At 35.4% G+C, this 14618-nt stretch overlaps 1 protein-coding gene across 1 annotated transcript in view; it reads left to right on the forward strand.

Moving 5' to 3' along the window:
- The first annotated feature begins 2456 nt into the window (after positions 1-2456).
- lft (Limb expression 1 family member lowfat) overlaps positions 2457-14618 on the forward strand; it is a 302779-nt gene continuing 290617 nt past the window's right edge. Inside the window, exon 1 of the mRNA XM_081742321.1 lies at positions 2457-2952. Within this exon, the coding sequence (XP_081598447.1) occupies positions 2790-2952 (163 nt within the window). The 5' untranslated portion in view covers positions 2457-2789. The remainder of the gene's footprint in view (positions 2953-14618) is intronic.

Genomic DNA, 14618 nt, shown 5'->3' on the forward strand with positions numbered 1-14618 from the left:
CAAATGACATATTTTAACTAAACAGTTCTCAAGATACATCTCTATCTGCAACATGAGTAGCTAATAATGATTAGTGTCTACGGCATAACAACACAATTAACTCTAGACACCCGCCAAAGATTTTAACAAAATGGTAGACTCTCACGTTCGGGGCTCTGGTGACCTCCCTAATTATCACAGAGTCATGAGTTATACACCATTGGAAAGCTTATAGACCACAAATTCCAACGAGGTAACATTCGTGAAATTCCCGCCGTATTCGTAGAAAAAGAACAGACATAAAAAAATTATTAAAAATATGAAAATATTGACTTTGCGGGGCCCTGGCAACCCTTGCAGTCACCCTACGCTGACAAAATGATGCTAATGTGTAGGCCACATACTTGTAACAATAATGTAAGAAATGGTAGCCATTGCTGTCATTGCGTAATGAATTCGTTTTATGTAGGAAATATTTTTTAAAAAAATATGCGCAGAAAAACATTCATTGAATTAGACATTCTCTCCCCTCCCCCACTATAGTACCACGTCCATATGCAAATCATTTTTGCTGCACACATATATACGAACAAGAATTATGCTTCTAGACCACTTCAGTGAAATATATCTTGTGTTATATGGGACCGTCCCGAAAATAAATGTAAATTAACCAAATTTGACCCACTCTTCCTCTATAAACAACAAATACACATACAGGTTACTATCATGTAGGGGACTACTTCATTGCTTCACATACCAATTTTTATGGATGTACCACAAAGGGATGAGGAATATCCGCCAAAACCTGATGAAAAAAATTTGATGAAAAATTTAAAAAAAAAAAAAACTTCATCCTCCTCTCTCGACCGTACATACATACCCCCTATATACATAAAATGCAACTGACGGAAAGCTTCATCCCTTAAAAAATACTTTGGTACCAAATCATCTTTTAGCTTAATTAAGGACTGAGCGATTGATGTTTGTTGTAAAAATAAATGTAATCAAAGAACTGAAACTCCAAAAATTGGCTAACTATGCCCCCTCCCTGCTATCCCATATAAGCAAGAAGTACAAATACACTATATTACCATGTAGTGGCCTACTTCATTGCTTCACGTAACAATTTTTATGAATCTATCCCCCAAGAGGGGGAATGGTCCCCAATAAAACTGTTGAAAAAACAAAACAAAAAAAAAAAAAAACACGATATTTATCCTCCTCCCACATACATGAAATGCACACTAGCAAAGCTGCATCTTTCAGGAATAAATTGGTACCAAAACCATCTTCCAGCCTTAATTTGAGGTTTAAAACTGAGCCATTGAGGTTTAAAGTCCTGACACAGCAGTTGCGTCAATGGGCGTTTAAAGATTAAGAATGCAGACGACCAGTAGAACGTAACACAAAGAAACTAAACTACATATGCTGTGAATGGAGATCGGGAAAATCGAGATTTCTTTCTCCGGAATTAAACATTTGGGCGGATCGAGATTAGTGAAGTTCCCGAAATTTGATCTAGCGGTTGAACATAGATGGCAAGCAATACCTAAAAGTGTAAAAATGTAATATATATGACTATTTAGATTATTGTTTTAAACAAAATAAACATTTAAAACATGTTTTTTTGTTTAAAACAAAATACTTTGTTTTAAACGTCAAAAACGTTTAAAACAAAAAACGTTTTAAACATAAAAAACGTTCTTTTTTTTAAAAAAACGTTTTTTTTTCAACCCTGCTTTTGAGTAGTAATACATTTTGAGTTATTGTTAAGCCTCAGTAAGCTACTTTTTTCGAAATGCATCGTTCTTCCACCCGAAACTCCATATCTGGCCCAGTTTCTAATATTTTTTTTAGAATATAACGCATCACGCTTTGTTTTTCTTTATTTGACTTTGGATTAGGTTTAGTAAGGAACGGGGAGAAGAATTTTTCTTTTTCTTTTTTATTTTATTTTCTTTATTCTTTTTTTGCTATTTTACAAATTTCTGAAGTTAGGTAGATAAAATTCGGCATATATGCTTTTCATCTATATCTATACTTATATATAACCAGGGATACAGGCCGGTAGCCAACCAAAAAACGTAGAGTGGGGGCGATCCAACAATATTATAGTTCATCACCATATTATGTTCGTTTGCAAGCCTACCGTGGAAATTTTAGGGGGACCCTGCCCCCCTAGTCCCCCTTGGATACGGGCCTGCAGAGATATTGACCCACTGGTTTAACTTGACAGAAGTCTTTATTTACTTTCCCATCGTGCAAATTGTTTTAGTCTTTTGCAGATCACCGCATACCAAAAGATTGAAAACCGCTTATCAACTGCAACTAGAAGTTGAATTAATCGCCAATAGATGGTAGCACCTAAGCTCGCCTTCCTTGATTTGATATCACCTGATCTTTGGGTAATATCATAAATGCACCACAGATGACTCTGGGATCTGATTTTCTCTACAGCCCATCCGTTCGTCCTGCTCTCTTCTCATCGGATCGGACGATCATCCTCGACACCCACCTCCTCCCAACTTGCTCCTCAGAGTTGACGGACAATATCTTTTGCTCGAGCGATATATGGCGTGACGTCACGGGGGCGCGGAGGAACACCGGAGCAGTTCGCAGGGTCGCGGCCCTGTTGTGTAAGTATGTGTGTATGGATGTGTATGTGTGTGTGTGTGGAACTACTTCGTGCGCGCGCAAGAGCGTTCGGATTTGGTACCGAGCCGTGGGGTGATGGAAGGAAGGCGAAAAGTGGTTAGTCTTCAAGTGGCTGGCGAGCTGCTTGTGAATGTGTGAGTGGTGCTGAAGATACGATGCAGCCGGCACACATGCATACCAAAGCGAAAGCCCCACCAACACCTGCCCCTCGTCACGGGGCCTCCACGGTGCCCGATGCCCGTGCCAAGCAAATTCTCAAAGAAGCAGTGGATGCTGTCGTCAACAGTTTTGCCAAACATACACAAGGGTACGGCAGAGGTAAGTACCTTGACAATCACTTTGATACCATTCTAATTTAAATGTCTCTGTTGTTAGCAGATCATTTACGTAACGCATTTCCTTACTTCTTACACCACGCATATATTCTGTATCAAATAGCTTTTAAAAGAAACTTTAACACATGATAAAAGAAGCATCAGTTGTTATGCGTTATTACTGTTGTCTCTTGGCTTGTTGGTAATTTCAATCGGTGAATGAACACATAACTCAATTAACAGTTTTCCCATTTACAGGAGACCAAAGCTCTTTAAACACAAATTCGAGGCCATGGAAACTACAAAACTTATATAACTCCCAATTTGGAGACTAATATAATTTCTTATTTACTTTAGTAGTTTATCCAAAACTTCCTGTTACCGTAAATTGCCATTGCCAATTTATGATTTGAGAATCAATAAAAAAGAAAAAGAAAAAAACTTGTCGTAACTTGTTTTTGAAGTAGTTTCGTCATCAGATTTAGCATGTATCGAAGAAGTCTCAAGAAGAATGTGGTCAGGTTTCAACAAGATGTTCAGTTATCTGTAACTGATTACAATGAATTACAATTATACACAAAACACGAAGTCCATCAAGTGACGATTCGATATATCGATAAGCACAAATTAATATGAGACTTTACTGTGAAAGACACAGTATATCTTTCGATTTTGCATAGTTTAATATGAACAAACCTAAAATATAGCACACAGAAATTAGAATAAAATTGAATAGATCGAAGTATAAATCAAGAAAAAGAATTAGTTATACGTTGCATAAAATAGTATGCACTGCGAAAAATGCAGTAAAAGTTTTTCTTGACATGCTTCTTAGTTGATGTGTGTATATTATAATATATTTACATTGTTTTGTAATTTATGAAATGTTGTGAATATGTATATTCGTGATTTTGTTTTCTAACTACTGTCACTGGACTTAATTGGGTGTTTTATGTATATTCACACATATACATGTATGTATTCACACAGTTTTGGATGTAACTGTGTCATTAGTAAGTTATGTGTCTTCATCATCAACCCAGGAACAAGATGTATATTTAGTTTAATATTATTAAGCAAATGTGACTTTTTTTTTATCCTAATCAATTAAAAATAGGCGTAACTCAAAAGTTTCTTAAAAGAATTAACCGCTGTCAGTTGTATTTATCCCCAAAGTAAAAAATGCTGGCAGTCGACGTTACCTTTTTCACGCTGAATTTTTAAGATCAACAGAATGTGGTAGGTATATAACTGCGCATCGATTTCTTAACATGAAACTGCATATGTTGTTTTTGCCCGTATATGCAGCCTATTAACACATTTTAGAGAGAAAAAAAAATTATCGTAACTTTCATAACATACGTACCACCGTAGAATACATATATTTTTTTTAAATACTTTGAATGTACACACCATATACACTGACTCTTTAAATGGTAATTACATTATTGACGTACAAAAATTTTGTTTAAAAAAGTGCTAATATTATTTAGAAAGAAATTAATTCAAAGAATTGCGGAATTACTCTGAAATTTGTCATTTGCAGCATTTATTGACATTTATTTTGTTTCATATGTAGGCTCTATTATAGAAAGACTACTTGCATAGGCTAGAATTTTACATATACAAAAGGCGAACATAAGCACAACCATTAAATAAATTGTGAATCAATTTGGATAATACAAAATATAAGAACACGCTGAAATATTATATTGATAAATTGTCAATCCTTAATTGCTGAACCTTAAAGATTGAACAAATAAATGTCGTTATTTGATAGCTTCAGCCAGCTGTCTATAGTGACCCTCTAATCTGCATAACACTGAGAATATACATTGAAAATTATTCATGTGACTCATACAGGTGCCTCGAATCTTCATTCTGACGCATTTCATGTTTTATGTGAATAATGTCCTTCAACATACAAGGCCTACCAAAATTTATATTTTATCATCATTTTTTAAAAAAAATATTAAAATAAAAACATAATTAAGAATTTGTTTTAAACTTACTTTAACAGGAAAGAAAAGTTTTTTTTTAATCAACTTTCTGTAATAATAATCAATTTTATGTATTTGTATTTGACTCACGAGAATAGACAATTGACAAACAGTAAATAATAGATAATAGTAACGTCTGACAATTGTGTGTCAATTTGGAATATCTAGATCAAAATATAATAAATGCATAAGTTAAAAGCGATGGCATTAACGTATAAGAGCAATTTCAAATATCATGTTCAATTTCATACGTATGTGCGAGTTTCCATAATGTGTATAATATTTGATTTTAAGTTGATTTACATTGAATGTCTTCAAGAAATCTATCGATAACGATTTTTTTTCTAAAAGTAGTTGCAAGAAAACAGAAGTATCTTCCTATTTCAAGCAAATTATTTGTTTATCTATCTAAATTAAAACCATAAAAAATCCAGTTATTATTATTTTTATTAATATTAATATTAAATGTCATTTTACCATGAATGTAAAGTAGATACACCACGCCCAAAGGCTTTATTGGTTAATTCATTAATCTAAGGAATTGGTATGAAATCAGACTTGACGGGAACGTGCTTTGTCCATTTCAGGTATAAGTGGTCTCGAAAAAAAAAAAAAATTAGATGACAACAGGAATATCAGTACCGGTATTTTAACAATTACGTTAATGTCAAGTCACGTTGCATAACATTACTTTATTTTGTATCTATAAGCTTTGCGGTAGCAAATCGTGATATTGCCTTTGCTTCCATTAAAAAAGAAACAAGAAAAAAAATAAATAATCTCAACATATCTTTACCTGAAACGTTTTAGTTAGAGTCGTTTGTCTCCTTCAACCCAATTTGGATGTTTGCACATATTTCTGAGTATGATTCTGTAGGATACAACTTAGATTATTCCTAAACCAGAAAAAAAAATCAAATGATGACAAGATAGATACTATAGCATAAACTAGAGATTAAGAGAAGATGAGCCAGTGCCATTCAAAATATTAAAAATATAGAGAGAGTATTCAAAATAATAGAAAGGGGAAATATAATTTGATTGCTATCAAATTATTTTTACTTTGTTCATTAAATGTTATCATAATTCTTGCTATTTTGTTTGCTCAATTTCCTACACAATAAAATTGGTATATGAAGTCATTACGTTCTTATAGGCAGGGGCGGATTAACGCTTTTGGGGCCCTGGAGCCGACAATTTCAAGGGGGACCTATGTTACGAATAATTCCAGCGCATAAATTTTCTTTGCTGCCTTCCACAGCTTTATAGGCTTATCGAAACACCGAGAACTATGCTGTAATATTTTAATGTGCTCCAAGTTTACAAAAATTAGTTTAATTACATTCATTATTAACAGTTAAATGCTCATATACTGCAGTATAACACACAAATGCCAAATACAAGCCAAATGGTCAACAGAATTGTTACCACAAGCTAATAATTTGGTATGTAATAGAGGTCCAAAATAGCTCACCCCCTCACAAAATAAGTATCGTGAAGACGCTATTGGAAGAAGACTTAATTAACTCTAGCGATACTGCGAGCAGGAAAAAAATTAGCATGGGTCTGAAGCCTATTATATAATAAGTTGATTGCTATATTTTAGTATTAAAGAGAGGGATTTTTGGGGGCCCCTGGAGACTGAGCTCCATTGGCTTTGCCCTTAATCCGCTCCTGCTTATAGGTTCTATTTGTAGCCATTTTAAATATCCCACGATTATGCGCCAAGACTGAAGAAGGCAGTGATCATAATAATGGAAAAAATCGTGGAATGTTAAACGGAAACGGGAAACGGGAGAACACCTAGAAAACTCACGCACACGATGTTTATCTACCACAAAGTCCTCTTGGTGGGGGAGCTGAAATAGAACCAGAAATCGCAGAGGTGAGCGCTCTACCACTGAGCAACCACGACCAATTTGTGTCCTCTTGCATTAATTAAGGAAAGCTTATGTCAACCTTCGTTGGCAGATACGGTCACGAGGATGTCTAGTCTTATTCCCAGAGTAGGCTATCAGAAAATAAAAGAAAAGAAAAAAAAAGAAAATATTTCGCCCACTGCCATTAACAAACTCATAATTACAGTTGTTAAGAAGAAATTTGGTTTCTTCTCTGCAAAAAGTTCATAACTCAACACCAAAAAGTAACACCCAGGAGCTTTAGTATTCTTGATACCTTTTATTCTTCCGAAAAATTAAAAAATCTTCAATCTCAATTCCCTTGTGTCAGGTGGATTTTAATTGAGTAATGTGCAGTCAGCACTTAATCGCCACTAATTCTAGCTTTCTAAACTGGAATTTTCTACGTATTAACTTAAATAGTTCCCAGTTATCTCACAATATTGTCATGGCAGGTCCGTATTTAGTTTAAGTGCTATTCTGTGCTGGAACACAGAACAGCACAATTTAGGAGGGGGTGGCAAAAATTAGGATTTTTTAAAAGATTCACAATAAAGTAATATTTAAAAACTAGCAATCTGCAGAGCCCCGCGCAAGCGCGAGAAATATGTTAATGTGTTAAATTCGTTCTAATTACAATAGTTACTAATTAGCTAGCTTATCTGGGTTATTTTTAAAAAGTCATCCTCCCCCATCCCACCCCAAGGCGATATTGTGTAGAACTTGTTTTCAGCACTAAGGTTGCAAATTTAATTTTCCGACTTTCGGATTTCCATAGAATTTGGCATCATTTCAGAATACTTATACAGAGTTTTCAATTTTGTAAAAGGTAATATAAAGAATGGTTTGAACTCCGTTGAATTTCAAACTGGATTTGTAAATATCAAAAGAACATTTCTGAAACGAAGTCAAGTTCTGTGGAAATACGAAAGTGGGAAAAATTAAATTTGGAATATTAGTGCTGAAAACAAGTTCTTTACAATATCGCCTCTCGAGAGGCTTTTTGCCTGCTAAGTTCTTCACAGCACTAAAGTTCCAAAGTTCATATTCCGATTGCCGAATTTCAGTAGAACTTTGCATCGTTTTAGAACTCTTCTTTTTCTGGTCCAACGAAATGATAAATGTTCGAGAAATTGGGCTCTATTTTTCACATTTTATTTTTTTGGTGGGATTTTTAATACAGTAAGCAATTTAAGTGCCAGTATAATTGTTCATGTTTACAATTGTAGTTTTTTTTTCCCTAGAAGCAATTTTTACATAGAAACCGTAACTAATATTGTAATATTTTGAAGAATTATAAATAAACTTCTTGCAGTTAATGAAAATTTGTGATAATGAGAGACCTTAATTATGCAACGTCTTTGGATAATTTTCACAGCAATTCTTTCGAAAGAATAAATGACTTAAAACAAACACGGACAAATGAAGTAGTGTCCATTTAGATTATTACCTTCTCAATTTCCATCAAGAAAAATGCAACACAGTATGATGTATGTACAGTATATAGGGTGGCAAATAAGAACTGAAACCATTGGAAGTCAATCTACGATATTTCTTTGAATTCTCGTAAACATGTCGGGATCATGAGTATTAATTGTAGCAGGTCTTCTTTACTGGAAATAATCTGCACCCAGATTTTAAAGCATATACTTTAGACTTCAAAGTGGTATCGAATGATAAAATCTTTGCGATTGAGGTCAGGGAGTGGTGTTTGTTTCATTATTACATTTGTCCGAACTCAGCTAGAAACAAATTTTCCAGTCGGTATATTGGGTTTTTAGAATGGCATGGTAATCTGCATTTTTCCTTTCTCCTTCTCCTCCATCTCGTCATCATAATCAAAATTTTACCATTACTTGGAAATGAGTTGCCCTCTCCCTTTCTATATTTGTAGGCCTGAGAAGTTCTCATTCAGTTCAATGTATCACCGATAACTTGATGTAAGAACTGTTTTCTCAAGTACCAATTTGTTAAACTTGCTTTCATCAAATTTCTCAGAATACTTTTTTTTTTTTTTTATCAAAATATCCAAAATTTTCTTGTACGCCTTATATCTGGAAAATCACGTACAGTGTAGCCAACCCAAACTATCAATTAACTCAGTATGATGTGCTTATTCCGTAGAAAATACAAAAACTCGATTTAGGCGCCGATCAAAAGTTTTCTGGTCCATGATCCAAGATCCAATATTTTTCAACCAAAAATTTTCTTGTAAGCCTTATATCTGGAGAACTACATATAGTGTAGCCAAACCCAAGCTATCACTTAACTCAGTATGATGTGCTGATTCCGAAGAAAATAAGAAAAATCGATTTAGGGGACGTTCAAAAATTTTGTGACCCCTGATCCAGAAACTAATTATTGGCTAAGATCGCAATCCTTTGATTTATTTTTTCGGATCATTCCTAAAATTCTTATTCAATATTCACTTCCTTCTTCATTAAAAAAAAAGTAATTCTTGCAATAAATAAATAAATCTTAAATCTGGACCTTAATTTTTTAAAAGCAAATCAATCTTTAAGAGATTCAATATTGAAATATGTTTAGAGTTCCATTGAAGACTGAAGATCCCATTTTATTTTTCTCCATAAACAGGATCGTGTGAGTTTCGATATATATATATATATATATATATATATATATATATATATATATATATATATATATATATATATATACGAGGGCTATCCAGAAAGTAGATTACGTTTTCGTCTGTGTCCGCTAGGGGCGGGGCTAGCGCGGCCATCTTGGGGTCAGAGCGTTGCGCAGCTCAGTCGGCATCTAGCCGTGCTAGTGAGAGGTTCGTGCTGTGCTCCGTTAAGATACTGTGACGGTTTGAAATGTCTGCGTTAATTGAAAATCCCGCAAGCTGCGAGGTGCGTGCAGTAATAAGGTTTCTGACAGCAAAAAACTGTTAACCGATAGAAATCTATCGGCAGCTGTGTGAAGTGTATGGGGACAACATTATCACTGAAGGTGGAGTGCGACAGTGGGTCATAAGATTTAAAAATGGCCGAACCAATGTTCACGACGAAGATCGAAGTGGGAGACCCAGCAAAGTGACTGCCGAACTTAAAATCGAAAGTTCACAATAACGGAACTTTCTTTGAGTTTTCCACAAATTTCGCGAAGTTTGTTGCACGAAATCATCAGCGAAAAGCTTGGTTACCACAAGTTTTGTGCAAGATGGATTCCAAAAATCTTGACAGAGGACCACAAAAATCAGCGAATGGCTGCAGCGTTGCACTTTTTGGACGCCTACAATAAGGATGGTGACTCTTTACTCGATCGCATCGTTACTGGTGACGAAACATGGGTGAAACACGTGAACTGTGAAACGAAATTGCAATCAATGCAGTGGGGGCACACAGGTTCTCCCCAAAAACCCGAGAAATGCATGCAAACAATGTCGGGAAGGAAGATGATGGCGACTGTTTTTTGGGACAGAAAAGGTGTGATTTTGGTGGACTTCCTGGAAAGAGGCACTACAATAAACGCTCAAAGGTATTGCCAAACTCTGCAAAACCTCAGAAGAGCAATTCAAAACAAGCGCAGAGGAATGTTGAGCTCTAAGATCTTGTTGATTCACGACAACGCCCGGCCCCACACGGCAAATGTCACGCGTGAAGTTCTTGAATCTTTTCAGTGGGAGTTGTTTCCTCATCCGCCGTACAGTCCCGACCTGGCACCGAGCGACTTCCACCTATTCCCAGCAATGAAGAAGTGGCTGGCTATGCAGCGTTTTGATGACGACGAACAGCTGCAAGAAGAGGTAACGAAGTGGTTGAAGTCGCAGGCGGCCGAATTTTTCGACGAAGGAATTTCCAAGCTCGTACATCGCTACGATAAATGCCTTAATTTGAATGGTGACTATGTCGAAAAGTAGTATTTGTGTGTGGCTTTCATCTGTATATAATAAAATTTGTTTCCTATACTTTGTTGATTTTTTATTCCAAAACGTAATCTACTTTCTGGATAGCCCTCGTATAGTGTGTGTGTGAAAATAGCTTATCTTCGTTTCTTGTTTTTTTTTTTTTTTTTTTTTTCAAAAAAAAATTGATCAGCTTTGCTGTTTCCTTGTTCGTTTGTTTTGCTAATTAAAATTATCAGTAAAATTTATTTATAAAGATTATTCATTACTTATCTCTAGCTACGGAGAAATCTAGAGCAGATACGTCTAACACTTGAGCAAACTCACAGTTTGAAATGCAGAAAAGTTTACAATCTGTCACATAAACTCTTTGTAAAATGTTGTCAATTTGTGAGCCAATGGAGGATTAGAGGAACACACTCTTATGTTCTTATTTTAACTTTCACCTTTGCTTAAGAATCATGATAGTCACTCAGAAACGAAACTTTATCTATAGATCCCATTTTGTTTGTTAAGCAGATACACAGCATATGCTTGTATGTATGCCGTAACTTAAAAGATGTCGGACCCTCCCGCAGGATTATTTTTGGGCCCTTCCCATGCCCATTCACTTCCCACTGTAGCTTAGTTTTTGGAATTTTCTTCACGATGGGCCCCCAAACTCTGCGCCCCTCCCCCCGCACTGACGGCCCTGCGTGCCCCTCAGTTACGCCACTATATGTATCAGATTATTCAAATTTCGAATGGAGTTTAGGCTCCGCAAAGTGCTAACGATTTTTTAAAAATAAGTTATTGATATTTTTTTTATTTAATTAAAGGAGAATGCACGTAGAGTGTACGATTGTACACAACTGTACGATTTTAATCTATTACTATTTATTATAACTTTTATCATAATCAACTTGAGTGCTCTTGTGTTGTCCATGCTGAACATGGTCTCGATCCGAGTTCAATTCCTGTTATAGGATTAGCCTCGGATTTCGGTGTTGACAGCATCATGAAACAATTGAGGGATAGTTGAATTGAATGTTGAATTCCGATCTAGAAATCCAGAAATAAGGTGACGAAAGTCGATATGTTGACTAAAAATCGTTTGGATGGCCAAAACCCTTCGTGCAGGTTGTAATGCCAGGAAGTTGTAATCAACGTATAAGATATGGTAATTGCAATGATCCTTGAGGTTTAAGCACTTCCTATGAACAAAAACCCGGACTACGCCAGTGGAAAAGGGTAATTAAAGCATACATTGCATAATTCAGTGTAAATATTCCACGTTTGATACACCTATGTGAATGTTAGTGGAAGTGACGTCAATAAGAAAATATTTTAGCTAAAATTGAGGAGGAAAAAAAAAAAAGAAAGAAAAGGCTGCGTTTTGTTTCAGCTACTCATTCATGTCAGGTGCTTGCTACCGTAATGTCATCCACAGAAGCTAAACTTGTTCAGACGTGTTTTTGCCAAACTGCCTGACTCATTAACATAAAATTAGAAACTAAGATAAAACATCGATATACTTCTCCCAGCACATTTGACATTTCAAAAACATATTTTCTAAATATCTATATATACAGTTTTTCTCCCATGTATGTTGTTAGAAACGCATAACGAGTACAGAGATCCATTTTCCTTCACAAGTCGGTGTTTTATCGTATAATCATAAGAAGGAAATTATCGGGATCTATGGTAGTTTCTGAAATAGAAATACACAAAATAAACAGGTGTTCTTCAGTGATGGCATAATATGTTTTATAGTATAATTATTCTTTTTTTTGTTTGTTTGTTTGTTTTTGGGGTAGTTATTTCTATTGGCATCCATATTTAAAGTTAACATACGTCCCATTTTGACCAGGACTATACTAATTTAAAAGTTGTCGTCCTTGTGTTCCGCCGATTTATGTTTTGTCCTGATTTTCGGTCATGACAATCTTATCACCCCTTTCATATTTGCTGTATTTTAATATATTATCTATCGTTAGTTTAATATGCAATTTTAATTTATAATGGAGGCCGCAGTGGCTGAATTGTTGAACGCTCACCTCTAGCAGTGTTCATAGGTTTCCTTAATAAAATTTCCCTCTACTGACGCAAATTTTCCCTTTTCTTATCAAATTTTCCCTGGTTTGTTGAGTGTGACAATTCCTATGACAGAAGTTATGTGATAAGATAATTTAACTATATTAATGGAAGTGCCAACCACATTTGTTTTATTCATTTGCTTTTTGCTCCTGTTATTTTTACTTTTTCTTCCATTTTTTTACAACAAAAATACAAATGCACCCAGCTAACAATTAGGTGCAACTTATCCTCTTTGAACACACATACACACCCTCCCCTATTGTTATTGTATTGTTTTATTTCTGCACAACAGAGAGAAATTTAAGGATTGGCCAATTAGTCAGTGCGAGAATCTCTCTAGATTAGGGAAATTTCTCTCAAACTACAAACACAGTGCATGGGGACGAACACATAAACTTGGGACGTTAAACTGGACATTTCATTGCATTTCATTTTAATTTATAATATACTTGAATATTGGTAGAGTGCACAACAGCACTGCAATATAGTTCGTATAGGGACGTATGATCTTTGAATCTAGGATGCGTGTTACTTTCCTAACCATCACTACTGTTATATCTTGCAGAGACGAAGTAAAAATGGCTTCGAGAAGCAGAAATATGATAACTTTATATATAATTGAGAAGTTGAGGTATTATTGGTTTCACTGAAGTTCCAAGAAATGTTTTCAGCATGCTTGCAGAATAATAGAAATTTTCTTGGGAAATTCCCATGAACATTTTAAAGTACTGAGAGATATCTGTGGAATACATAGATATCTCTGAGGCATTGATATATTTTATTCTTAGAAATGTCATTGTCCTCCAAGGTAGAAACTCTACAAGTTGTTTTTGATTGATTTCGCAGCCTCTGTTTATTTATTCAGAAATGAAATGAAATCTTAAAGTTTTACGTCCCACAATTATGCCGGTTAGGCTAAATGGCGGAATGAAGAAAGTGGGAGGAAACGGGAGAACCCCGAGAAAACTCACGAGCACGGTGTTTGTCCACCACAAAGTCCACACGACGCAAGCTGAGATCGATCTAGGGATCCCAAGCACCTGAGATGAACGCTGCACCACTGATGGTTATTTATTCAGATAATGGTGTAGCGAAGAAAAGTCTCGTGGCAGTAAAGATGGTTATTTTGCAATCTGGCTTCATTCGAACTCACGCGGGCTCAGGCCTTAGGGTCACTAATCCCTTTGAGGCCCACTCGAGCCCCCTAACCTCATTAGTTCGCGCTTGCTAAGAGTTCTGGCTCTTGTGCGGTATCCATTTGTAAGGCTATAGCTCACAGAGACTAATTCGTACTGAGGTATTAAACTCGAGCCTAATTAGGCTCGATAGACGTGCTCCAAGTCCTTGTTAGATAATTTATGCGATAAACATGAAACTCATACTTTTTGTTTGCTTTTTTCGGAGTATAGCGTTAGTGTTGTCCACGATACGAGTATTACCTTTTTAAAATCGAGACAAAACGAGAAATCTCGCGACTTTCATGGGCAACATTATTTAACCCAAATCTTAGATCTCTAAACATTGTTACCTGATTCACTATATAAACACTATAGATAGATAAACTGATTGTATGCCTACAATAAATAATATTTATCAAGTTTAAAGATTCGCAATTAATTACACAATATACCCCAATAATAAGTATGATTTGAATGTTATTATATCAAACCATTCGTGAACCTCTCGTGACGCAGAACTCATTTTGATAACTTCTAGATGAAATGAGGAGGGAAAAATTAGGGTATACATTTTATATATAAAGTTCACAAAACGAGACGAGACGAGTATCGTCTCGTCTCATGAATAACACTATTTAGTGTCCCTT

This window comes from Thermobia domestica, chromosome 16 (genome assembly GCF_964235325.1).
Source record: "Thermobia domestica chromosome 16, izTheDome1.hap1.1, whole genome shotgun sequence".
NCBI lineage: Eukaryota > Metazoa > Arthropoda > Insecta > Zygentoma > Lepismatidae > Thermobia > Thermobia domestica.